General features: G+C 52.7%; 1 protein-coding gene across 20 annotated transcripts in view; it reads left to right on the top strand.

The window, feature by feature from the left end:
* The window catches only part of CEP250 (centrosomal protein 250), a 56280-nt gene extending 41892 nt beyond the window's left edge, over positions 1-14388 (top strand). For all 20 annotated transcript variants that reach the window (XM_070051900.1, XM_017341656.3, XM_008256053.4 and 17 more), the window contains 8 exons: positions 1864-1984; positions 3015-3136; positions 3545-6160; positions 9900-10013; positions 10196-10351; positions 10798-10899; positions 11820-11882; positions 13756-14388. In XM_070051900.1, coding sequence (XP_069908001.1) covers positions 1864-1984; positions 3015-3136; positions 3545-6160; positions 9900-10013; positions 10196-10351; positions 10798-10899; positions 11820-11882; positions 13756-14025 — 3564 coding nt within the window. In that variant the 3' untranslated portion in view covers positions 14026-14388. The remainder of the gene's footprint in view (positions 1-1863; positions 1985-3014; positions 3137-3544; positions 6161-9899; positions 10014-10195; positions 10352-10797; positions 10900-11819; positions 11883-13755) is intronic.
* The last annotated feature ends 10027 nt before the right edge of the window (positions 14389-24415 follow it).

Genomic DNA, 24415 nt, shown 5'->3' with positions numbered 1-24415 from the left:
AGGCACATTAGCATGGAGTGGGATTGGAAGTGGAGCCCGTATGGGGAGCTGGCATTGCAGGCAGCAGTTTTACTTGCCACACCACAATGCTGGCCCTATCTCTTCTGCTTCTTTTTTTTCTCTTTAAAGATTTATTTATTTATTTATTTGAGAAGTAGAGTTATAGACAGTGAGAAGGAGAGACAGAGAGAAAGGTCTTCTGTCTGCTGGTTCACTCTCCAAATGGCTGCAATGGCCAGAGCTGTGTCAGTCTGAAGCCAGGAGCTTCTTCCGGGTCTCCCACGTGGGTGCAGGGGCCCAAGGACTTGGGCCATCTTCTACTGCTTTCCCAGGCCATAGCAGAGAGCTGGATGGGAAGAGGAGCAGCCGGGATGAGAACCGGTGCCCATATGGGATGCCAGCGCTGCAGGCAGAGGATTAACCTACTGTGCCACAGCGCTGGCCCCCTTTTCTGCTTCTGATTCAGTTTCCTGCTACTGTACATTTTGGGAGAGAATAGATGTTGGCTCAAGTACTTGGGTTCCTGGCTTCAGCCTGGCCCAGCCTTGGCTGTTGCAGCCATTTGAAGAGTGAACCTGTAAATGGAAGATCTCTCTCTTACTCTGTCTCTCCCCCTCTCTGTCTGTAATTCTGACTTTCAAATAAATGAAAAAAACCTTTTAAAAATGTCCCACAAATTCTGCCTCACAGTGAGGCTAGTGGTCAGTATAAACTGAGTGCCACCTACATGCCAGCCACTCCGAGTTGCATATATGGAAAGGAGTAAACATTGATCTCTTCCCTCAGGAACACTTGTGATAGTGTTGGTGTTGTGGCGTAGCAGCTAAAGCAACCACCTGCAATGCTGGCATCCCAAATGGGTGCTGGTTTGTATCCTGGCTGTTTGATTTCTGATCCAACTCTGCTAATGCACAGGGATTGCATTGGAAGATGCCCCAAGTGCTTGGGCCCCTGCACCCACATGAGAGACCTGGATGAAGCTCCAGGCTTCAGCCTTGCCCAGCCCCAGCCATCGAGGCCACTGTGGGTGAACCAGCAGGTGGAAAATCTCTCTCTGTCCCTCTTTGTGATTCTGCCTTTCAAATAAATAAATCTTAAAGAAAGAATCTTGTGACAGGCAGAGGAGCCAAACTGCATTCTTATGGAAAACAGAAGAGGAGTCACCTGATCAATAATGGGCACAAATGATGTATGTTGAACTAAGAGGAAGGAAGAGCAATTCATTCTGTCTTGGCGAAGGTCAGGAGAAAGGAACAGATGATCTTTGGGATTAGCTTTTACTGTATTTTAAAAATTTTATATATTTGAAAGGCAGAGAGGAAGAGAGATCTTCCCATCCACTGGTTTACTCCCCAGATGCCCACAACAGTGAGGGGGCTGGGCCAGGCTGAAGCCATGAGTTAGGAACACAATCCAGGTGGCAGAGACTCAAGTACTTGAGCCATCACCTGCAGCCTCCTAAGATGCGCCTTAGCAACAGACTGGAATCAAGGGGTGCCAGGACCCAAACCAGGCACTCTGATATGGGATGCGGTTCCCAAGTGGTGTCGTAACCACTGTTTTGAATGCCTACCTCTGAGCTCACCTTTGAAATAGGAGTTTGGGAGGAGAGTGGTGAGTCCTGGACTAAGACTTTAGCAAGAGTTCTGTTTCAGAAGACATAGACAGGTCAGAAGGGGTTTCTCAACTCCCATCAGCTGGAGCAGAATCTGTTATGGGGAGCTGAACACCCGAGTTCAATCTGGGAGTAGGTCCAGGGTGGCAGACCACCCTGTGGCCGAGAGTGAGCTGAGAGCTTGAGGCCTGTCAGGAGAGCTTTGTGGACGATGAGGAACTTGAGGTCCTCCCTGCCTGTTTTCCCAGGATGATCTGAGGGATCAGGTCCGGAAGCTGGAACAGCATCTGACCGAAGCTGAGGCTGACAAGAGCCAGCTCCATGCAGAGCTGCAGGACCTGCAGCAACAGCTGACCCAGAACCTGGAAGGTGAGACACTGCAGGTGGGCAGGAGGGCAGAGCATGGGTGGCGTGCCTGGAAGGGGCAGGGACAGGCCTGGCAGCCCCTCTTTATTGTCTATCTACATGAGGAGATGCATCTAGAGGCATCTCCATAGGGTAGGAGCCCCTTGGCCTATTTCTGTGCTTCAGTTGGCCTTTGAGGGGCAACCCAGAAGGATCTAGAAGAAGGGATTTGGTGAACCGAGAGCAGGTGCTGGGCTGGGCTTCAGTTTTCTGTCTCTGCAGGAGATAAAAACCACTGGGAGACTCAAGGCCAGGACTAGGAGAACACAATACAATTCTGTGACTTTGTCATTTGTGTGCATTATTTATTTTTATATTCTATTGCATGTCTTCAAAATTAGCCTTTGATGGCAGAAGACTATTTAGGAGAAAACAAAGAGAGGGAATCCAGGGAGACCTTGTCCACAATACAGCCAAGGGCTGGAAGGGGAGATGGCCATTTGGAGAGGAGAGGAGAGGGAAGGATCCTGAGACCCAAGGCTCTTCTGGAGAGGAAGACAGTTTAGGTAGTGGGTCTGGCCTTTCTGGGAGTCCTTGTGGAGTGCTCCCCGGAAACCACACAAATAGAGCTGAGTTCCACTGCATGTTGCAGAAATGGGGACAGGGTTGGGGGAAGCCAACCTGCAGAGCCACCAGGTCTCTAAGAACCTTTGCAACTGCGGAATAGCAGGGACCTCCAGTGTCAGCTAGCTCAACCCTTTATGGGATCCAAGGGTGAAGAGGATCTCTCTGTGATCAGGATAGATAAAGAACTGTTAGGATGACTAACAGCAGGGCTGGGGCTGGCAGCCCATAGACATGAATGCAGAGCAGCAGGGAGCCTGGACACACAGGAGCAGCTGGCAGGTGGGGGATACCTCCAGGAGGCTGGATGTAATTCTCTCCTTCTTAGCTTCTTCCCTTTGATTCGCTTCTCTGTCCTCCATCTGCCTCTGTATGCCTCTTTTCCCCACCCCCAACCATGAGCCTTTTGCCCCTCCCTTTCTCTCCCAAGAAAAATCCAAGTGGGAAGGAAAACAGAACTCCATGGAATCTGAGCTGAAGGAACTGCACGAAACTGTGGCTTCCTTACAGGGTCACCTAAGGCAAGCAGAGCTGCAGAGAATGGAAGCCCAGGTAAGGTGGCACTAGTTTTGGGGGAAGATTGCCCCAAGGGTAGTCCCTTGGAGCCCAAGGCCCACTTCAGCTTATGATCATGGGCCAACTTCCTTTAGCAAGTCTTTTGATTCTTCTGGCTTTCCCCCTGTTCTTCAGAGTCATTGTTAAGGTCCCAATCATTCCTCCTCCAATTATTCTCTTGAATTGAGATTGAGGTTTTTGTCCCTTATCCTTAAGGCGCAGAATATGGGGTGCCTCATTTGTGCCAGTCTCCCCTGGGAGGTAGTGGGGAGATGCCACTCCACACTTACCCCACCGCTCAAATCCTTGTCTTTGCTGGTGCCAGAGAATGAGGAAGAGAAAGGCCAGCATTGGAGTGACTGTTAGGAAGTGTAGACTAAGTTGGTTTTGCATCTTGTTTTCCAGGGTGAGCGAGAGTTACTTCAGGTAGCCAAGGAGAACCTGACAGCCCGCGTGGAACAGCTGCAGGCATCTGTTGCAGAAGCCAGGGCTCAGGCGAGCGCAGCTGGCATCCTAGAAGAACACCTGCGGACGGTGCGCTCGGCGCTGAAACGGAAAAATGAGGAGGTGGAGAGTGAGCGTGAGAGAGCCCAGGCCCTCCAGGAGCAGGGTGAGCTGAAGGTGGCCCAAGGCAAGGCTCTGCAGGAGAACTTGGCTCTGCTGACCCAGACTCTATCTGAGAAAGAAGGGCAGGTGGAGACTTTGCAAGGAGAAATCCTGGAACTGGAGAAGCAACGGGAAATGCAGAAGGCTGCCTTAGAGCTGCTGTCCCTGGACCTGAAGAAGAGGAACCAAGAGGTGGATCTGCAACAGGAACAGATTCAGGAGCTGGAGCAGTGTAGGTCTGTTTTGGAGCATCTGCCCATGGCGGTTCAGGAGCGAGAGCAGCAGCTGGCTGTGCAGAGGGAGCAGATCAGAGAGCTCGAGAAGGATCGGGAGACCCAGAGGAGCCTCTTGGAGCATCAGCTTCTGGACCTGGAGAAGAAGGCCCAGGTGATTGAGTCCCAGAGAGGGCAGATTCAGGATCTGAGAAAGCAGCTGGCTACTCTGGAATGCCTGGCCCTGGAACTGGAAGAAAGCCACCACAGGGTGGAGTGCCAGCACAAGGTGATCGAGGAGCTGGAGGGCCAGAGGGAAATGCAGAGGGCGGCTCTGACCCAGCTCACGCTGGACTTGGAGGAAAGGAGCCAGGAGCTGCAGGCACAAAGCAGCCAGATCCATGAGCTGGAGAGCCACAGCACCCTTCTGGCGAGAGAGCTGCAGGAGAGGGAGCAGGAAGTGAAGTCCCAGCACGAACAGGTCAAGGAGCTGCAGAGGCAGAATGAGCACCTGGCTCAGGACCTTGAGAGGAGGGGACAGGAGCTGGTGCTGCAGAAGGAGAGGATTCAGGTTCTAGAAGATCAGAGGACACTGCAGACCAAGCTCTTGGAGGAGGACCTGGAACAGATCAAGCTGTCCTTGAGAGAGCGAGGCCGGGAGCTGGCCTCTCAGAGGCAGCTGATGCAGGAGCAGGCGGAGGAGGGCAAGGGCCCGGGGAAAGCACAGCGTGGCAGCCTCGAGCACCTGAAGCTGATCCTGCGTGATAAGGAGAAGGAAGCCGAGTGCCAGCAGGAGCAGATCCAGGACCTGCAGGAGCGCAGGCGCCAGCTGGAGCAGCAGCTGCAGGGCCTGCACAGGAAGGTGGCCGAGAGCAGCCTGCTCCTGACCCAGCGAGAGCAGGAGATACTGGTCTTGCAGCGGCACCTACAGGAAGCCAGGGAGCAGCGGGAGCTGAAAGAGCAGTCGTTCCAGAGTCAGCTGGAAGAGGCCCAGAGAGCTGTGACCCAGAGGGACCAGGAACTGGAGGCCCTGCAGCGTGAGCGGCGGCAGGCTCAGGGCCAGGAGGAGAGTGTGAAGGAGAAGGCCAGCGAACTCCAGGGGGCTCTGGAGCAGGCCCATATAGCTCTGCAGGAGTGCCAGGGAGAGCTGGAGGAACACAAGGAGCAGGTGCGGCGGCTCCAGGAAGAGCTGTCAGCGGAGGGCCGGCGGGGGCAGGCCCTGGAGGAGGTGTTGGGAGACCTGAGGGTGGAGTCTCGGGAGCAGGAGAAGGCTCTGCTGACCCTCCAGCAGCAGTGTGCCGAGCGCACACAGGAGCACGACGCAGAGGCCAGGGCCCTGCAGGACAAGTGGCTAGAAGCAGAGGCCATGCTTAAGGAACGGGACCAGGAGCTGGAAGCTCTGCGGACAGAAAACCGGTTCTCCCGGCTTCAGGAGGAGGCTGCCTGGGGCCAGGTCGAGGCACTGCAGGAGGCCCTCAGCAGGGCCCAGGCTGTGCTGCAGGAAAAAGAGCGGCATCTCCTGGAGCAGACAGAATTGAGTCACAGTCTAGAGGCCAGCACCGCCACCTTGCAGGCCACCCTGAACACCTGCCAGACACACGCCCGGCAGCTGGAGGAGGCCCTGAGGACGCGTGAAGGTGAGATCCAGGACCAGGGCCTGCGACACCGGGAGGACATGCAGCAGCTCCAGCAGGCCCTTGCCCGGAGGGACGAAGAGCTGAGGCTTCAGAAGGAGCAAGGGCAGCTGCTGGAGAAGCTTCTGGCCCAGAGGGACCAAGAGGACGTGCTCCAAGAGAGGCAGAATCCGGGGCAGCAAAGAGAAGAGGAAGAGAGGATGGGCCTCCGTGAGAGTCTAAGGGAGCTGCAGTTGACTCTAGCCCAGAAGGAAGAGGAACTCAGGGAGCTGAGGGAGGCCCAGCAAAGGAAGAATCCCGAGGCCTTACCCCAGAGCCACAAAGCTTCCTCAGTGGAGGAACCAGCTCTGAACTCAGAATCTTTCGGGCCCAAACTGCAGCGAGACTTAGAACGCCTACAGGTAGCCTTGAGGCAGACAGAGGCCAGGGAGATTGAATGGAGGGAGAAGGCCCAGGACTTGGCGCTATCCCTGGCCCAGAGCAAGGCCAGTGTCAACAGTCTGCAGGAGGTAGCCTTGTTCCTACAAGCCTCAGTCCTGGAGCGGGAATCAGAGCAGCAGAGACTGTTGGTGAGTCACTCTCTGGGCAGTGAGGGCCAGGGAAAAGAGCCCCGTCTGGCTGAGCTCAGGGGCTCCCTGCCACCCTGAACCTTGTGACCCCTCGAGGGTATGAGAAAGCTGGGATCACGAGTACTTCCATGTGGGCCTCAGACTCCGGTGCAGCCCCCAGAGGGATGCTCAGGGCACAAGACACCCACAGTCCCTACCCTCCTGGAGCTTACAGTCAAGTGGGTAAGCAGCTGTAGAGCAGAGTGCCACACCGAACAGGAGAAATTCAGTGTGCTCCAAGCATGCTGGTCAGACTCCCAACCTTCCCTGATAAAAGATAAGATCTGGTTGCAAGCATTCGGCCTAGTGTTTCAGATGTTTGCATACCACAAAGAAGTTCCAGGTTTGATTACCGGCTCTGGCTCCCAATTCCAGTGTCCCCAGGGCTGGGGAGGCAGTAAGTGATGGTTCAAGTGGTTAGGACCCTGCCACTCATGGAAGACCTGGATTTTGTTCCTAGCTCCCTGCTTCAGCCCAGCCACACAGGCATTTGGGGAATGCGCCAGTGGATGGGAGCTCTATCCCTCTCTGTTTCAGAAAAACAAGATTAGATCTGAAGGAACCAGTAAGAAACTGGCCAGGCACAGGTCGGGGACAGGAGAGGAGGAGAGAGCATCTGTGCAGGTCAGTCAGGGTACTGGCACATTGAAGGGGAGTTGCAGGAGAGAAGAGAGAGCAGGGCCCAGCATTCAGGGCTTGTAAGTCTTGCTGAGGGGTGAGTAACTGGTGGGAAGCAGGTGAAGTGTGAGGCGCAGGGGAGTGACATGATCAGAGAGATCTCTCAGGCTGCCATGTGGAGTAACAGCCGATCTGGGAGACCAATGAGGAGGCTGTAATAGAAGTCCAGGAACGAGATGGTGAGCTAGGAATGTGTACACACAGACAGACATAAGAGGATCCTAGGACTCTGGCCTTTGATTGGCTAAGAAGTGGGAGGAGTAAAGAAAAGGATGAAAGAAATCAAAGACAGCACTAAAGATTTCTGCTCACTGATGAAGAAAAGCAGGTTGGAGGACAAGAAGTGGAATGATGAGTTCGGTTTGGAAGGTCAGGCACCGTGTCTTAGTCATCTTTGTACCCCCCAAACAGAGCACAAGGCCTGGATACAGGCAGTGGCTGCAGGACACAGAGAAGCATTGTCTCCTTTGCCAAGAGAAAACCAGTCCATTTTTTTCTGGAGAAATTAACTCCACCTCCTGATCCCTTGGCTGAGCCCCAGAGAACATCTGCCCCCAACCCCTGCCCCATCTCAGACAGCCTCCCAGGAACCCACTGTGTGGAAACACAAAACTCTGTTAAAAGGCAACATATAGAGGAGTTACAGTTAAAAACTTGGGAGTCCACTTCCTGGATTTCAAATACAGTTCCCTAGGTGAATGGCCGTGCGACCTGGGGAAGTGCCTTTCCTTCTTTGTCCCTTGGAATTTTTTAGAATAAAGTAGGGAAGCCCAGTGCTGTGGCTTAGCGGGTTAAGCCACTGTCTGGAGCGCCAGCATCTGATATGGGCACCAGTTTGAGTCCCAGCTTTTCCACTTCCAATCCAGCTCCCTGCTAATGTGCCTGGGAAAGCAGTGGAAGATGGCCCAAGTGCTTGGGCAGCTGCCACCCATGTAGGAGACCCAGATGAAGCTCCTGGCTTCGGCCTGGCCCAGCCCTGGCCAAGCAGATGGAAGATCTCTCTCATTCCCTCTCTCTCTGATTCTGACTTTCAAATAAACAAATATGACTTTTAAAGATTTATTTTATTTATTTGAAAGAGTTACAGAGAGAAGTAGAGACAGAGAGTGAGGTCTTCCATTAGCTGGTTCACTCCCCAGAAGGCTGCAATTGCCGGAGCTGTGCTGATCCGGGAGCCAGGAACCTCCTCCAGGTCTCCCACGTGGATACAGGGGCCCAAGGACTTGGGCTATCTTCAACTGCTTTCCCAGGCCATAGCAGAGAGCTGGATCAGAAGAGGAGCAGCTGGGACTAGAACCAGCGCCCATATGGAATGCCACTGCTTCAGGCCAGGGCTATAACCTGCTGCACCACAGCGCCAGCCCCACAAATATATTTTTTAAAGATTTATTATTTATTTTATTTGAAAGACGGAGTTACAGAGAGGCAGAGAGAGAGAGGACTTCCATCAGCTGGTTCACTCCCCAGATGGCCGCAATGGTCAGAGATGCACCAATCTGAAGCTAGGAGCCAGGAGCTTCTTCCAGGTCTCCCACATGGGTGCAGAGACCCAAGGACTTGGACTGTCTTTTAGTGCTTTCCTAGGCCAGAGCAATCTGGGAAGTGGAGCAGCCAGCACTTGAACTGGCATCTATATAGGATGCTGGCACTGCAGGTGGTGGCTTTACCTGCTGTGCCACAGCACCAGCCCCACAAATAAATATTTTTTTAAAATAAATAAATAAAATAGGAAATGATAGTGTGAAATGGGCTGATACTTGTAAAGTGTTTAGGAAGGAAGCTCTCAGTAAGTGGAACTCTTTTCCTACTTCCAGGGCCATTCTTTTTTTTTTTTTTTTTTTTTTTTAAGATTTATTTATTTATTTGAAAGAGTAACACAGAGAGAGAAGGAGAGGCAGAGAGAGAGAGAGAGGGCTTCCATCCACTGGTTCACTCCCCAATTGACCACAACAGGCGGAGCTGTGCTGATCTCAAAGCCAGGAGCCAGGAGCATTTTCCCAGTATCCCACATGGGTGCAGGGGCCCAAGCACTTGGGCCATCTTCTACTGCTTTCCCAGGCCATAGCAGAAAGCCGGATCGGAAAAGGAGCAGCCGGGACTCATATGGGATGCCGGCACTGCAGGCAGCGGCTTTACCCACTATACGCCACAGCGCCGGCCCCTCCAGGGCCATTCTTACAAACACACAGCAGTAAGACGTGCAGCTGAGCAGGAAGACCTTCCTGCCTGTGGTCTTAGATCTCTAAGCAGATTGCACACAGTAATGTAACTCGGGTCAGAGTTACTTCATCTACTCCCCACCTCCAAACTCAAGGACATCTTTCAGATGCAACCCATCATCCTGCAGGTCCTTTTTTTATTTTAAGCATTTTTCCTGCCAGGCACTGCTACTCTCACTTTGTTCCAAAACTACCCCGGAAAGTAGGAACTGTTACCATCCTCATTTTATAATTGAGGAATGGCAGTTGAGAGGTTGCGTAACTCATCCAAAGTCAGCCCACTGGTCAGTGCAGACCTGGAAGTAGATCCACGCAGTCTGCCTGCAGGGCTCAGACTCTCACCACCAAGCTCTCCCTCTTCCCCAGACGATCTCCACCCAGCGGCCAGCACTCGTCTTCTCTCATCTGCCTCCTCTTGGCCAACGCCGATAATGAAATAGAGGATGCCTTGGAAGTACCTGACATTAGAGTCCCCACGTTTGAGGGGTCATTCGGCATTTTATAAATGAGGAAATGGTTTGGAGAGAGCTCCTGTGTCCTTGCTCGTTCCACAGTGTGGTTGCTTAGCTTTAAGGGGGATTTCTGCTCCTAGCTGTGTGTCCTAGGGTCAACCCCTCTGCTCCTTTGCTTTATCGATGAAAATGAGAGTTCTAGACTAGAATCACTCATAGTCTCCAGGAAAAGTAAGACTCTCACCTGCTGAGAAAACCAAGCTGGTTTTTATGAGGTTGGTGGGAGGTGGAGGGTGGGTCTGTATCTGAGGTTGCCACAGTGTGATTTTGTTCTATATTTCAATACCACAGGAGGAGCTGGAATTTACCAGACAGACTCTGGAGAAGGAGCGGCTGCAAAGCCCAGCCTCAACCCTCAGAGCAGAGCGGGGACCCAGGGAAGAGCAGGGTGGACAGCCTGGAGAGGTGAGCTGGGGATCTGGGGGTGCCAGTGGCCCAGGAGGAAACTCCTGGCCAGGGGTGTTCCCTTCCCTTGTGAATTGAGTCCCTGAAGCCCAGACTTGCCAGATTGGTCCCCTTGCCCTCCATCTGTTCCCCTGCCTGTCTAAGGGGCTGCCCATGTGAGCCGGTCCCACCCCACCCCCCAGGTCTCAAGAGCAGAGACAGAGTGTGGTGCTGGAGTGGAGGAGAAGGAGCTGTGGAAACAAAGGCTTGAGCACCTGCAGCAGGCCGTGGCTCAGCTGGAGATTGACCGGGGCAGGCTACAGCGCCACAACATGCAGCTGCGAACCACCTTGGAGCAGGTGCGTAACTCCCTGTCTTCAGCCCTTCCTCTGGAGCCTGTGGGCATCTCCACGTCTCTGCAGCCCACAGAGCAGGGCTCAGTAAACTATAGCCTGCAGGCCAAATCCGTCCCGCTGCTGCTCTCTGAAAACCACGTTTTCCTGGAGCACAGCCATTTACTGTGGCAGCTGTTTGTCTGCTAGAGCAGTGGAAATGAATTGCTGTGCCAGCGCTGAATGGCCCACAAAGTCGAATGCGCACCACGAGGAAGCTTGCTGACCTTTGCTCCAGGGGCCCAAGGGGCTGACCCCCTCCTTCCATCTGAGAGCGCCTCTCGGGGCTGTCCCAGCAGGGGCTTTCCTCTGCCTAGGAGTCCCCCTGGTTGCTGTCCCTTTATACTCAGCCCCACACACACACTGACCCACTCGAGAGCCTAGCCCTGATTTCTCCCCCAATATCTTGGCAGGTGGAGCGTGAGCGGAGAAAGCTGAAGAAGGATTCCATGCGCCTGTCCCGGGCAGGGGCCCAGGAGCTCAGCCAAAGCCTGGATTCATCACCCACACAGCAGGTCTACCTCTCTGCCTCTATTGCAACCTTGAGAGGGCCCAACCCCAGCCACTGGAAACTCAGCCCTCCGCATTGCTTATCCCAGACCACACCTGCATGGGAGACGTGCTTCAGCCAATCCAGAGAGGCCTCTGGCTGGGTTCTGCCCCACCTGGCGCTGCTCAGTCTGTCCCTGCCCTGAGAAGGGGACGCAATGTCAGTGGGTGGGGTGGAATCAAGGCTGTAGCCTGCATCCTGAGGAACCCCGATCTGTTACTCTCAGACCCCAACCTCTGGGAGCAGGGCTCACGGGGCTTCTGGTCAGAATTCCTGGCACATGGGTGATGTGTGGTGCTTGCCAGCCCCACGTGCCTAGGAGCTTGATTGCTCCTTGCTCTACTGAGTTTACAAGATTAGGATCCATGGTGTTGCCTGGGGCCAGAGCCCCTTTTTGACATAAGGGTTTGGGGAAGACCCCCCCACCTTCCCCGGCCAACACTCTTTTAGCTGAGCTGCATTCGTTCGCTAGACTGGTGAACGGTGGTGGTGCATGAGGTGGTGAACTGGTGAAGCCTGGTGGGGCGTGAGGGGCTCGAGGCTGAGCCCCTTCCTTTGAGCTCTGTGCTTCCCGGGGTGGGCACCTGTCAGGTGATTTCTCTGCACCCTCAGCTCATAGCCCAGGGCCAGCACAAAGCAGACATGTGGTGTGCTTCCGCTTGATAAAAAAGTACCCCAAAGAAATAGATGGCATCCGGGTCTTTTGGATGTCTGGTGTCAGGTCTCCATGGGTGTTGCCTGTTATGCTGGTGTGAGCCCTTCAGGGTGGAGGTTCAGGCACTTCCTGGTCCCTGCCAACATCCCAGGACTGTGGGGAGGTAGCTGAAGGCCCACGGAAACTCAGCGGGAGAGTTTGTTCCAACATAGGTGGTGTTGTCTCCCTAGGATGGACGAGGGGAACAGAAGGGCTCCGCACAGGCCAAGCACATGGCTGAACTGCAGAAAGAGGTATGTTCTGGAAGGCTCCGTGTTCGAAAGCCTCTTCCCCTCCCTCGAACTCAGGCGGTGAGACTGTAGGGTCAGCTGTGTCCCTGGACCTTTGTGCCTGCAGCAGGGAGAGGGGAGGTAGTTCCTGCCTTCCAGTAAGCAGCAGGTTCCACTCCAGCTCTCATTGGCCTGGACAGGGAATGAGGAAGAAAGCATGATGCAGGCCCCTAACCTCCAGATTCATACCGAGGAAGGGGAAGGCTGAGAAGCAGACCAGAGATCTGCCAGCCGCACGCTGGTGGCAGGATGGAGCCTGGCACCAGTGCAGGATCTGGCCTTATAGCCAGGGTCAAGCTCAGGGAGACCGTATCAAGTGCCTTGCCTTGTAGGCCTCTTAGACCTAAAGTTTCACTCCCTCTTTCAAGGCCCAGGAATGATAGGTGTGGCATTTTGATTTCTGAGCCTGTTTCAGAAACCAGTAGTCACTCCTGGCAGAGCCTGACTCTGTGTGTTGCTAGACCTAAGCTAGTACTTTGAATTCTGTTAAACTTAAACAGAGCAGGCAAGGCCTTATCTATCTCTAGTGAGGCCCTTTGGGTATAGAATTTAAGGAGACATTCATTGTTGTTTTTTTTTTTAATTCTTTTAGACAATGTTTTTTAAAAGATTTATTTATTTGAAAGGCAGAGTGACAGAGACGGAGATCTTCATCCACTGGTTCACTCACTTCATCTAGGTAGCTTATGCCAGGAGCCTGTAACTCCACTGGCATCTCCCATTTGGGTGACAGGGGCCATCATCCCCTGCCTTCCCAGGTACATTAGCAGGTCCTGGCATTCTGGATATGGGATGCCAGCATTGCAGGCAGTGGCTTAACCCGCTGCACCACAATGCTGTCCTGAATCACTCACTCTGGACCCAGAGTGCCTCCTTAAATTTTGTACCCTAAGCACCTTGTGCCACCCTCTAATCCTGGATGCCAGTAGCTGAGATTCCAATAGCTTTACCTCCTGTTGTCTCAGTTTCACCGTGGAAGGATTGGTTAGTGATTCTAAACCTTGGCTGCACATTAGACATTCCAGGGGAGCTTTGGAAAAAGTATTGGTACTCGGGCCTCACCCCCAGTCTAGTTAAGTCAGAATATATTTTAAAACCTTCCAAAGGGGGGCGAGCATTTGGTCAGCAGTTCAGATGCTACTTGGAACGCTCACATTGCCCATCAGAATGCCAAGGTTCAAGTCCAGGCTCTGCTTCTGATTCTGCCTTCCTCATAATGCGTACCCCGGGCCCTGGGAGGCAGCAGGGGATAGCTCAAGTGTGTGATTCCCTGCTACCCATGTGGGAGACCCAGATTGCGTTTCAGGCTCTAAGTTTTGGCCTGGTCCTGGATATTGCAGGTGTTTGGGGAGTAAACTGACAGATGGAAGTTTTTGTTTTGTTTTGTTTTTAAGATTTATTTATTTGAGAGGCAGAATTACAGAGAGAGAGAGGTCTTCCTTCTGCTGGTTCACTCCCCAAATGATCACAACAGAGCTGGGCTGATCTGAAGCCAGGAGCTTCTTCCCGGTATCCCACAGGGATGCAGGGGCCCAAGCACTTGGACCACCCTCCGCCACTTTCCCAGGCCATAGCAGAGAACTGGATCAGAAGTGGAGCAGCTGGCACTCAGACCAGTGCCCATATGGGATGCTGGCGCCATAGACAGCTTAACTTGTGCCACAGTGCCAGCCCTGGGAATTCTGTCTACCTGTGTATTTCTCTCCCGCTCTCTTTCTCTATCAAATAAATTTTATTAAAAATGCCATACCTACAAGAGCCACAGAAGCACAGAGCAGAATGGTGGGAGAGCTTCAGGGCCCTCCACTGCTCTCCCTCTTGGTTTTCCTGCCCCCAGGTAGCCCTGCTGCGAGCCCAGCTGGCCTTGGAGCGGAAGCAGAAGCAGGACTACATCGCACGCTCAGTGCAGACCAGCCGTGAACTCGCAGACCTGCACCACAGCCTCTCCCACTCGCTCCTTGCAGTGGCCCAAGCCCCTGAGGCCACTGTCCTAGAGGCCGAGACCCGCAAGTTGGATGAGTCCCTGACTCAAAGTCTGACGTCCCCAGGGCCAGTCCTGCTCCACCGTAGCCCCAGCCCCAGCACTACCCAAACCACCCCCAGGTAGCAGCCCCAGCCAGGGTAGGATACAGACCAGCACAGTGCACATGGACAACACAGACAACTGCAGGGGAGTCCTGGTCCCTCTGCATGGCGGCAGGTTTGCCAAAAGAATTGTCTGGCTCTGTTAACCCACCTGGATGCCCCAGATCAGCCACCCAGGAGGAGAAGAAACCAGCAAGATCGGGGAGCACTCCAGCCCGCATAGGAATGAAGCAAATTTTGTTTGCCTGCCAGGCCACGGAATCACCCAGAAGAGTGCCTTGCCCTGGTCGAGGGGCGTTACTGCCTCTCGTCTAGAGTTTATTTTCCCAGCACTTCCCCTCCCTCACCTTCCCTGTCAACAATAAACCTGGGGTCTTTGTGTTAATTTGCTACTGCGGTGTCCACTGTGTGGCTGGGTGGCCGCAGCGCATCAGCGTTGCAAGGTAACACTTGCTGAAGATCCCTCTTGGGTGTCAGGGATCTGCTGTGAGCCGTGCACTCTGACTGGGGAAGGTTGCAGAAGACACAGACGAGGTGGCCCCTGTCCCCAGCGCCTGCCTTCAGTCCAGCTGGTAAGACCTGGCTGACGTGAGTCAGACACACCTGTGGGTGCTGCCTAGCAGTGCTGTAGAATGCAGGGGCTGCCCCTGCAGGCTGGGAGGAGTTGGGGGCATTGCTGGGCACACGGGGGAGGAGCCCGGTCCGCCTGTGACGGGCCTGTAGTTCTAACGCATGGGCAGTGAGGAACCATCAAGTGTTCTTGTCCTGAAGCAAGTCCTGGGGCCTCACAAACACTGAGTTGGCCTCTGGCTGATGGAGTCTGTGGAGCTCAGCTCTGACCTCTTCCACCTACTCTGCACGAACGCTCTTGAGTGTCCCTTCCTGGGCGTAGCCATGGAACTGGCTGGTCCCCTGCCGTCAGGCCAGTCAGCAGGACGGACAGTGGCAGAACTTGTCACTATGGACGTGCTCTGGACAACTCAGCTCACACGTTTCAGACCTATCGTTGACAACTTCCTCAAAGCCTAAAGGCAATTTTGCTTGAGAGGCAGGGCAGCATTTGGCTTAGTGGTTAAGATGCCAGTTAGAACACTTGTGTCCCCACGTTGGAGTGCCTGGGTTGATTTCTGGCTCAAGTGAGGAGATTCCTGCCACCACATTTGAGACCTGGGTTGTGTTCCGGGCTCTCTGCTCCTGGCTCTCTGCTCCTGGCTCCAGCTTGACCAGTCCTGGGTCAGAAGTTTGGCAGAGAGGCCCTGTGTTTCTCTTAGTTTCTTCTCGGTACCATGATCTCTACAGGTGATGAGCCAGGCTGGAAACCAATCAAGGAGAGACCTTCCAGCACATGAAAGACATTTTGCAGACTGCCAAGCAGGGTCCTCATTCAATCCTAAACCATCTATTGCTCGTCTCTCCTCATCCAACCCTTGAGAGCCCCCCAGCCTCCGCCATAGCGCTCAACCTGAGCTCTCCCCACCCCACCAGGTACTGAGGTTGGCGAGGCCTTTGTTCAGTGGTGAGGACCAAGCTCTTCGCACACAGCAGCTGGGGGTTGACTTTCTAAAGTAGACTTTCCTTGGCCAATAGCAGGGTCATCTCTGGGGAGACCAGTAATGTACCAGTTGCTCTTTTCATCAGCTCCAAACCCAAGGAGAGACTGGAGGGGAAAAGCAGGAAGGAAAGTGAGGGTCACCCAGGCAGGACCCAGCCTCGCCTAAGGACACAGGTCCAGAGCCTCTGTCCCTTCGTCTTGTCACCTATCACAAGGCTGCCCCAAGCAGTGGATCAGCCCTTGGGTGGTGCCTCTGGCTGTCCAGCCTGTTCTCACGGATGTGCTCTGAGAGGGTGCAATCCATCACCAGAACCTGGGGTGGAAAGATGGGCAGAGGTCACCCTGGCCCCTTCCTCTAGTCGTCTTGTGTGCTTACATAGAGGCTGCTATGGGCCAAACCGCTCTGAAAGCAGCAAGGGTCAAGCACGGAGTCAGAGCCTGGGCCGGTCGTCTTGTTCCCAGGGAGCGCCTGGGACTTTGAGTCCTGCTTCTGTTCTCACAGCGAGCCTGCATACTTTGTGCACCACATCACAACCCACACGGGGCTGCCAGGGTGGTGAGGGCAGGGAAGCCATGGGCAGGAGAGCCCAGCAGAGGAGGAGGAGCTGGTGGTAGAAGTCAATGTGAGGAGTGGGTGGAGTGTGGTTGCAGACTGCACAGGTCGCGGTCGGCACTTACACCAGGAAGCCCAGGGCTGTCTGCTGGAGGACGAAGCTCCCCCGAGTCCTGCGGGTGAAACCGCTGCAGTCCACAGCAGCCCTGGAGGTTTCGGTGACACCAGCAGCCTGTTTTCTTTAGCCCAGTCAGGAGCATTCTGAGTGCATTAAGTGCAGGGAGGTTCTGTCGCAGCATCCTGAAGCCCAGAAGTGGGGGCTGGTTTGTTCTGTAGAGACAGGAGAGCTAATCGTATGTCATCCCTGCACCTCCGATCATGGCTTCCTGTTTAAATCTTTCCAGTGCCTGTGAATATTCCAGCCCCGGGGTCAGATCTCAGAGTCTGAAGGCTACTTGCTGGTAAGAATAGCCCCACATCCCCCACATCCCACCCTTGCATCATGGTTTGGGGATTCACGCCGCAGCTCTGGATAGAACTCTTCCCTGTGTCAGCGGCCTCTTGTTAAGTTCGGCCAATTCCAGTATTTGACGAAGGCTGGTATTACATTCACTTGGCCAATGCTCATCAAGCCTGTGCCAGAAGCCCCCGCTATGAACACCAAGGAAGAGGAGAAGGAGCTTGTCTCCAGGGAGACAGGGCCCAGATAAATGCTTGCAGAGTGACCCAGAGGCCCAGAAGAGACTGGCCACTCCCAGTGAGTCCAGGGCAAGCATCCCAGAGAGAGGAAGGGAGACCTTGGGGGCCCTTTCAGGGTGGTCGTCAAGCCCATTGGATGCAGCAGGTATAAGGAGTCAGGGTCCCAAGTCCAGCAGCAAAGGCAGGATCTCAAGGCGTCAGCTCGCCCACCCCAGTTTGACCTTTCTGGCCACAAAGCCACAAGCCACAATGCCCTGTGAAGGCTCCATTCTCACCGCGGGATGAGGCTCATGGCCAGGCCAGGCTGAGTCAGACACCAAGCACTGGGCAAAGCAGGGAGCTCTGGATGCCAGACTCCACCAGCATCCCACTGCCGTGTTGGCTTCTGTGCCTTCCTCCGCCTTCACATCACACCTTCCGACAGCTGCCCCTTGTCTCCCTATCCACCTGTTACATCCCAGAGGTGTTCGCTAAAGGCCACTTTGAGAACGAGAGGAGAGGCGGCAGGCCGGCATTGTGGCACAGCAGGTTAAGACATTGGCTGTGATGCCTTGAGCCCAGCCCCCCATGTGGGAGACCCAGGTGGAATTCCTGGCTCCTGGCTTTGGTCTAGCCCACCCCTGACTTTTGTGGTCATTTGGGGAGTAAACCAGTGAGTAGAAGATCTCTTTCTCCCTCTCTCACACTGTCTCTCAAATAAATAAGAGAAGAAAAAGAAAACCTTTGTAACAGTTAAAAATAAATTTTCTAACCATCCAAACTTTGCTTTGGTAGATTTTCTTGTCATATATTTAAAATTAAGCTATCACATGCACATGGTTCAAAACAATACATCGGGGCTGGCATGGTGTAGTGGATAAAGCCCCACCTACAACACTGGCAATCCATATGGGCACTGGTTCCAGTCCTAGCTGCTCCCCTTCTGTTGTACCCAAAACATCCGATTCCCACCAGTTAAGACCACCAGGACCCGAGGCTGATGCAAAAGCAAGAGTTTTATTTCAAACTCGAGTTTGGTCCGACGTCCACACCAGGCGCAGCTGGGCTGGATCAGCAGCCCCTACAGTAAGGTCATTAGGGTTTTTCTACAGTTGAACATACAAGTTCAGCTATATAGCACCTGATAAGTTCTTGTTCTAAATTCATACTTGTCCTACAATTGGCTACTGTTCAAGCGAGTAAGCAGTTGGCTTTTGTTTTTGTTGTTTCTCTTTCTCTTCTAAGTTCAGCATAGGGTCAGGGTTCTTGGTATTATTTTACACAAGCATCCCATAGGCCTGGCCACCTGGTCTTTATCTTGCTGGCTCAGCCATCCGGTCTTTTGAACTGGTTCCCGGGATTTGAAGAAAACTCAAAGGTAAGGGGAGGCTTGTTATTGTAAGATGTTAATTTTCAACATGACTGAGTTTAAGTTTAACTCCTTCCCTTCAACATCTCTGGGGAAGTAGTGGAAGTTGGTCCAAGTGCTCAGGCTCCTATATCCTCGTGGGAGACCTGGGTGAAGCTCCTGGCTTCAGCCTGGCCCAGCACAAGCCGTTGAGGCCATTTGGGAGTGAACCAGTGGATAGAAGAGCTTTCTCTGACTAACTGCCTTTCAAATAAATTATATATATATATATATATATTTATACACACACACACCAGAGGCAGCAGTTTCCCACCCCTGTCTCCAGAGGTTACTAATTTCTTAAAAATATTTATTTGATAGAGTTGCAGAAAAAGATTTTCCATCCACTGGCTCACTCCCCAAATGGCTACAACAGCCAGGCTGAAGCCAGTAGCTTCTTCTGAGTCTCCTATATGGGTGCAGGGGCCCAAGCACTTGAGCCATCTTCAGCTGCTCTTCCCATTTCATTAACAGGGAGTTGGATTGGAAGCAGAGCAGCTGGGTCTTGAACCGGTACCCATATGAAATGCCAACACTGCAGACAGCAACTTAACCCACCAGGCCACAACACTGGCCACCACAAGTAATTTTTTTTTCTAGTGGTTAACTTTATTCCTCTAAATAATAATATGTGTATATGATGCTGTAAAGGGCCAGTATCTAGAATAGGAGGCTACAGTTCGGGGATTCTTGAGGGTCTGGCGCTGAGCTACCTCCTCTATTTGTGGACACCCAGTGCACACACTACAATGCCTTGTCAGGGAGGCATGAGGGGTATGCTTGCAGTCTCATGAAGGGCATTTTCATTGCCTAGGTTGTGTGTTGTTGGCAGCCACCAGAGGGGTAGAATGTTGCAGCCTCTGTATGTTTTAGATACCTAGCAACAGAGCTCACCTTAACTTAAGGCTATTCAGTTACCTTGAACTATTTCTACCAGAAAGGCTGGATAAATGTTCCCCTCACCGCACCTGCAATTGCCAGCTTTTACAGTGAGGGGCTGAGGTAACAGTCACCTCCAGTGAATGATTTTTTTCTGTGAGCATTGTTATATAGACTCAAGGATATTTTTTTTGTATGCTCACTGTGATCCAGTCGTGATAGTTGCTATTTTTGATGCTCAGATTATCCCAAGTGTGATGTCTAAGTTACTTGTCTTGTCCAGACCTGAAATCTTTTAGTGGAAAAAAGTATTTAGAAAACAAAACCTGGGGGCCGGGGCTGATCCCTGCTCCTGGGGTGGTATGGCTACTCAGAGGCAGAAAATGTATTTTGACAACGAGGGGTGGTTGTTTGGTGCGGCAGTTAAGCTACTGTTTGGAACACCCACATCTCATATCATTGCTCGGGTTTGAGTCCTGGCTGTATTCCCGGTTCTTGCTTCCTGCTCCTGCACACCCTGGGTGGCTACAGGTGATGGCTGAAGTAGTTGACTTTCGCCACCCATGTGGGGCACGTGGATTGAGTTCCTGGCTCCTGGATAAGAGATTCATATCTCTCCCTCTCTCTCCTTTTGAAATAAACAATTGATTAAATGATGAATATGGTATTTCCAGTTTGAATTTAATATCACAGGGCTTTTACTTTACCTGTCTGATTTTGTGTTTGATTCCTAATAATAGTAATATAATTCCTTAACTACTTTATTATCTGATATGTATTAAATAATTTTTAAAAATACCAGTTCTATAATAAGTGTACTGAATGAAGTTTAAAATTTCATAGTTGTTTTTGTCCACTGGAAAAAATGTCCTACACAAGTGTATTGTGTAGGATGAAAGTGCAGAGTGTATTGAGTTCAAGGGAGCTTGAAGTCCTTCTCTGGTGGTTATGTTATCCATTTGAGGTACAGACAGTCCATTTGGTTGGTTTCCAGCTTTCAGGTTTCCCTTTCTCCCCCGGTTGCATCCCACCTTACTCTTGGAAGACGCAGGATGACAGCCCTGTGGTGAGGTGTTTGCTGCAGGGCTCCATTTCAGAAGGCAGCCCTTTGAGGCCCCCAGAATCCAGTGAGAGAAATAAGGTAGAGTTTTATTTGGTAGGGAGACTGATCACCAGGACCCACAAAGATGGAAGAGGGTCGACCTGAAGCCCATCCATGACCACCCACATCCATGTCCTCCTCGTCTCCCTTTTGCTTCCTAGTTCCCTCACCTTGTCTTTCTTTGCTTCCACCAGCGAAATCTGAAAAGGCATGAGGGGCTGGATTTCAGTCATTTCACACACAGCCTCCAAGCTTAAGTAAGCCTTGGGGTTTCCCTTATATTAAGCAAAAGGCTCTTTGGAGTCCTCACTGTCATCATTCTATGTTGACCACCCTCAGTGACATACCCAGGGTTCCCTGGCTTCTGGACCAAGTTCTGTTGATGCAGTGCTTGCATGAACCACTCCAGACCGGATGGATTCAGTGGGAGCAGCAGCAGCTGGGTGCGGGGCTCCTGAGCACCGGCAGTCTCAGGGTACCTAATGCATATGGTGGTCCTGTTCCCACATCTGTCTCAAAGCCTAGGACAGGAGCCTGATTTGTCTTGGAGAGTGGCTCGTCATTTGAAAAAGCAAGAGGATTTGGCCTGGTCTGCTGTTGCAGTGGATTCGTTTCTGAGAGGAGGAGCGTGGTGGGGGCAAGAGGCATGGAGTCACCACACAGACCCCGGGAGTCGGGTGAAAGCAGGCCTGAGGCGAGCAGCCCACAGACTCCTTTATTTGAGTTAGTACAACAGCTTATATAGTCAAGACCAGCCAATCCGGTCAAGGGGCGGTCTATGCTCCAACCAATCACAGCCTGTTGCCAGTCAAGCTCTTGTCCTCAGGCAGTTTCTGAAACCATCAAATCATGGCCTGCCGTCAGTCAGGCTCTGTTGTCATGTGGTTTCCTCTGTTGTCATGTGGTTTCCGAAGCCATCCAATCACGGCCTGTTGCCAGGCAGTTTCTGTTGTCAGCGGCCAACTTGGCATGACCTTTTCACCTCAGTGGCCATCTTGGCATGACCTTTTCACCTCAGCGGCCATATTGATATAACCTTTTCACCTCATTCCACCACAGTCTTCCTCATCTTCACTTCCTACCCTGCACCCACCTGAGGACCATGTCATGTTGGTTAATTCTGAAGCCAAAGCCAGAGCCCTGTAGTGACCTCGAGTTTCCCACCGCTGCACAGGTCAGACGACTGAACACGACACGACCCAGGGGGTGTCTTGGAGATGCATCATTCAGCTGCTGCGTCTCAACCTCCTGCTCTGGCTGGACTCTACGAAGTTCCTAAACGACTAGGAAGACTAAATGTAGTGGCTTAGCCCAGCTGCCTGTAGAATAAGGTTAGAGCCCAGTGCCATGAGAGAGAGAGAGAGAGAGAGAGAGAGAGAGAGAGAGAGATGGCCAAACTATGGGGCTGGGGCATGGACTGGGCAGAGTCCAAGAATGTGCACTGACTAGCCACGATATCAGAGCTTCAGGGGACATGGAGTCTTCTCACTGCAGGGGCTCAATAGCCCTTTCGTAATGGCTATCAAACCGCTTGGGCTCGGCAGGCATGTGGAGGCAGACAGAGCACAGGCAGAGGTCAGGACAGCAACCACACTTGTCTCCGGAACAGTGGCAGCGTGCTGGGGATATTCTGTCCATGTCATGGAGACTGCTGAGGCTGGGTTTCCTGGCCGGGAGGGAGATTGTCAGCCACAACAAATCCCACAAGCCGAACCAGGCCCGGATTCCAACGCTGAGTCTTCATCTCGGGCCCCGACGTGGGTGCCCCGGTGGATAGATCAGCTCTGGCATTTAGCCCTGGAATGAGGAGAGGCTGGAGCCACAGACACCCAGCACACCCTCCCTTGTGCCAGTGGCTTCCATCCCTCCTATCCCTCAACACCTCACCTCTGGCCTCCCTACTGAGCTACAGAATGCAAGGAAGGGAGAGGCGACATTTCTCGTGTCCCGTGGTCTCCTCGAGAAGAGAGGTGCCCAACGGGGCCTACGGCAGTAGGTATATCAGGTCCCTCATCACAGAGTCCGCACGGTGACCTCCTGCATGCAGGCTTGCAGGTAGGGCCCCCTGCATCACTTTGGCAATCAGCTCAGAGCCCAGAGGGCAAGGGAGGCTTGGAAGTCCATCAAGGGGACAGGAGGGCGAGGAGGGACAGGACATGTGGGCAGAAGGCAGAGAGGACCAAGGAGAGACCACGTGAAACATCTTGGGTCAGAGAGAATTTCTCATAGTGATGCAAGTGAAGAGTTGATATATTCAACCCTTAATATCTCCCAGAGGCCAGTGCTGTGGTGCAGCGGGTTAAAACCCCAGCCTATAATGTTGACATCCCATATGGGTGCTGGTTCAAGTCCTGGCTGCTCCACTTCTGATCCGGCTCTCTGCTGTGGCCTGGGTAAGCAGCAGCATATGGCTCAAGTCCTTGGGCCCCTGCACCTGCTTGGGAGACCCAGAGGAGGCTCCTGGCCCCTGGCTTCAGATTGGCCCAGCTCCGGCTGTTCCAGCCATTTGGGGAGTGAACCTGTGTATGGAAGACCTTTCTCTGTCACTCTGTCTTTCAAAATAAATAAAAATAAATGTTAAAAAAAAAAACCTCCCAGAGGTTGACCTTTTTTTTTGAGAATTGTTACCAAATTGAATGTGCAAATTGTTTTTTAAATCATGTAGTTCAGGTATAGTTTTGTTGTTTAATAGGAATTTTCGGGGCCGGCGCTGTGACACAGTAGGTTAATCCTCCACCTGCGGTGCTGGCATCCCATATGGGTGCCAGTTCTAATCCCACTGCTCCTCTTCCAATCCAGCTCTCTGCTATGGCCTGGGAAAGCAGTGGAAGATGCCCAAGTCCTTGGGCCCCTGCACCTGTGTGAGAGACCAGGAAGAAGCTGCTGGCTCCTGGCTTCCAATCGGCACAGTTCTGGCCATTGCAACCATTTGGGGAGTGAACCAATGGAAGGAAGACCTTTCTCTCTGTCTCTCTCTGTCTATAACTCTGCCTCTCAAATAAATAATTTTTTTAAAAATAGGACTTTAAAAATTTTTTTAGTTATTTTATGTATTTGAAAGGCAAACAGACACACACCCAGAGAGAGAAGAGGGGGAGAGAGAGAGAGAGAGTGCGCAATAGACAGATCTCTCGTCTTCTCATTCATTCCCTAGAGCCTGCAGCAGTTGGGACTGGGCTAGGCTGACGCCAGGAGCTGGAAACTCCACCGAGGTCTCCCATGTGGATGGCAGAGACCCCAGTACTTGATCATCATCTGCGGCCTCCCACCATATACATCAGCAGGAAGTTAGAATTGGGAGCAGAATTTCAACTCAAAGCCAGGCTCTCCAATATGGATGGGGGTATCCCAAGCAGAGTCTTAACTACTAAGCCAAATGTCTGCCAAAGGCATTTTAAAAAAAGATTTAATTTATTTATTTGAAAAGCAGAGTTACAGAGCGGCAGAGGCAGAGAGAGAGAAAGAGAGAGAGGTCTTCCATCCCACTGGTTCACTCCCAGATGGCCACAATGGCCAGAGCTGTGCCAATCTGAAGCCAGGAGCCAGGAGCTTCTTCCAGGTCTCCCACATGGGTGCAGAGGCCCAAGGACTTGGGCCATCTTCTGCTGCTTTCCCAGGCCATAGCAGAGAGCTGGACAGGAAGTGGAGAAATCAGGACTCAAACCAGTGCCCATATGGGATGTCAGCACATGGGCTGTGGCATAGCAGGTAAGGCCGCCTGCCTGCAGTGCCAGCATCCCATATGGGCGCTTGTTTGAGTCCTGGCTGCTGCTCCACTTCCCATCGAGCTCTCTGCTATGGCCTGGGAAAGCAGTAGAAGATGGCCCAAGTCGTTGGGCCCCTGCACCCACGTGGGAGACCCGGAGGAAGCTCCTGGCTCCTGGCTTCGGATCCGCACAGCTCCGGCTGTTGCGGCCATCTGGGGAGTGAACCAGTGGATGGAAGACCTCTCTCTCTCGCTCTCGCTCTCTCTGCCTCTGTGTAACTCTGCCATTCAAATAAATAAATTTGTTAAAGAAAAAGAAAAAAATCACCATCCAGCGTGCGTGGAAGGAGAAGGCTTTCCTGTCTCATCGGAGAGGGAAAAGAGCTCCCCCCGGGTTATGCGTGGAGTTGGGTCTAAATTTACACCCCCTGCACGACCCAAGGAGTCCAGCAGAGACATTAAGGTAAAGATTGTCCTGAGACCTGGAGGTCAAGTCTGGCCCTTCCTTCCCATACACTGTGCTCAACAAAGAGA

The sequence above is a fragment of the Oryctolagus cuniculus genome, chromosome 11, assembly GCF_964237555.1.
Source record: "Oryctolagus cuniculus chromosome 11, mOryCun1.1, whole genome shotgun sequence".
Classification (NCBI taxonomy): domain Eukaryota; kingdom Metazoa; phylum Chordata; class Mammalia; order Lagomorpha; family Leporidae; genus Oryctolagus; species Oryctolagus cuniculus.
This window is presented reverse-complemented; position numbering and strand designations above follow the sequence as displayed.